The sequence below is a fragment of the Penaeus monodon genome, chromosome 33 (genome assembly GCF_015228065.2).
Source record: "Penaeus monodon isolate SGIC_2016 chromosome 33, NSTDA_Pmon_1, whole genome shotgun sequence".
In the NCBI taxonomy this organism is placed as follows: domain Eukaryota; kingdom Metazoa; phylum Arthropoda; class Malacostraca; order Decapoda; family Penaeidae; genus Penaeus; species Penaeus monodon.
In genome coordinates this window covers 11917743-11917956 of record NC_051418.1, presented here as the reverse complement: position 1 = coordinate 11917956, position 214 = coordinate 11917743, and the positions used below count along the sequence as shown (strand labels likewise).

Sequence of the window (214 nt, the reverse complement as noted above, 5' to 3'; positions counted from 1 at the left end):
GGCTCTAGGCTCGCGTGTGGTGACGTCATCCTCGAGTGCGACCGTCGAGCACACAGGCAGCTCCACCTTCAGCGTCAGCCGCGAGGGAGACGACGCCGGAGAGATGAGGGAGGGACGCAGCTTCCTCGAGGACCGGTCAAAGGTCACGGGATTCTCCGATGTGCTGTCTCGCATGGGCGCCACCGAGGCCGGTGAGTAGCGGGCGTGAGGGCAC

At 66.4% G+C, this 214-nt stretch overlaps 1 protein-coding gene across 1 annotated transcript in view; it reads left to right on the top strand.

Moving 5' to 3' along the window:
- LOC119594247 overlaps positions 1 to 214 on the top strand; it is a gene marked incomplete in the record, with an annotated part of 93703 nt that overhangs the window by 12962 nt on the left and 80527 nt on the right. Inside the window, 1 exon segment of the mRNA XM_037943316.1 lies at positions 9 to 191. Coding sequence (XP_037799244.1) covers positions 9 to 191 — 183 coding nt within the window.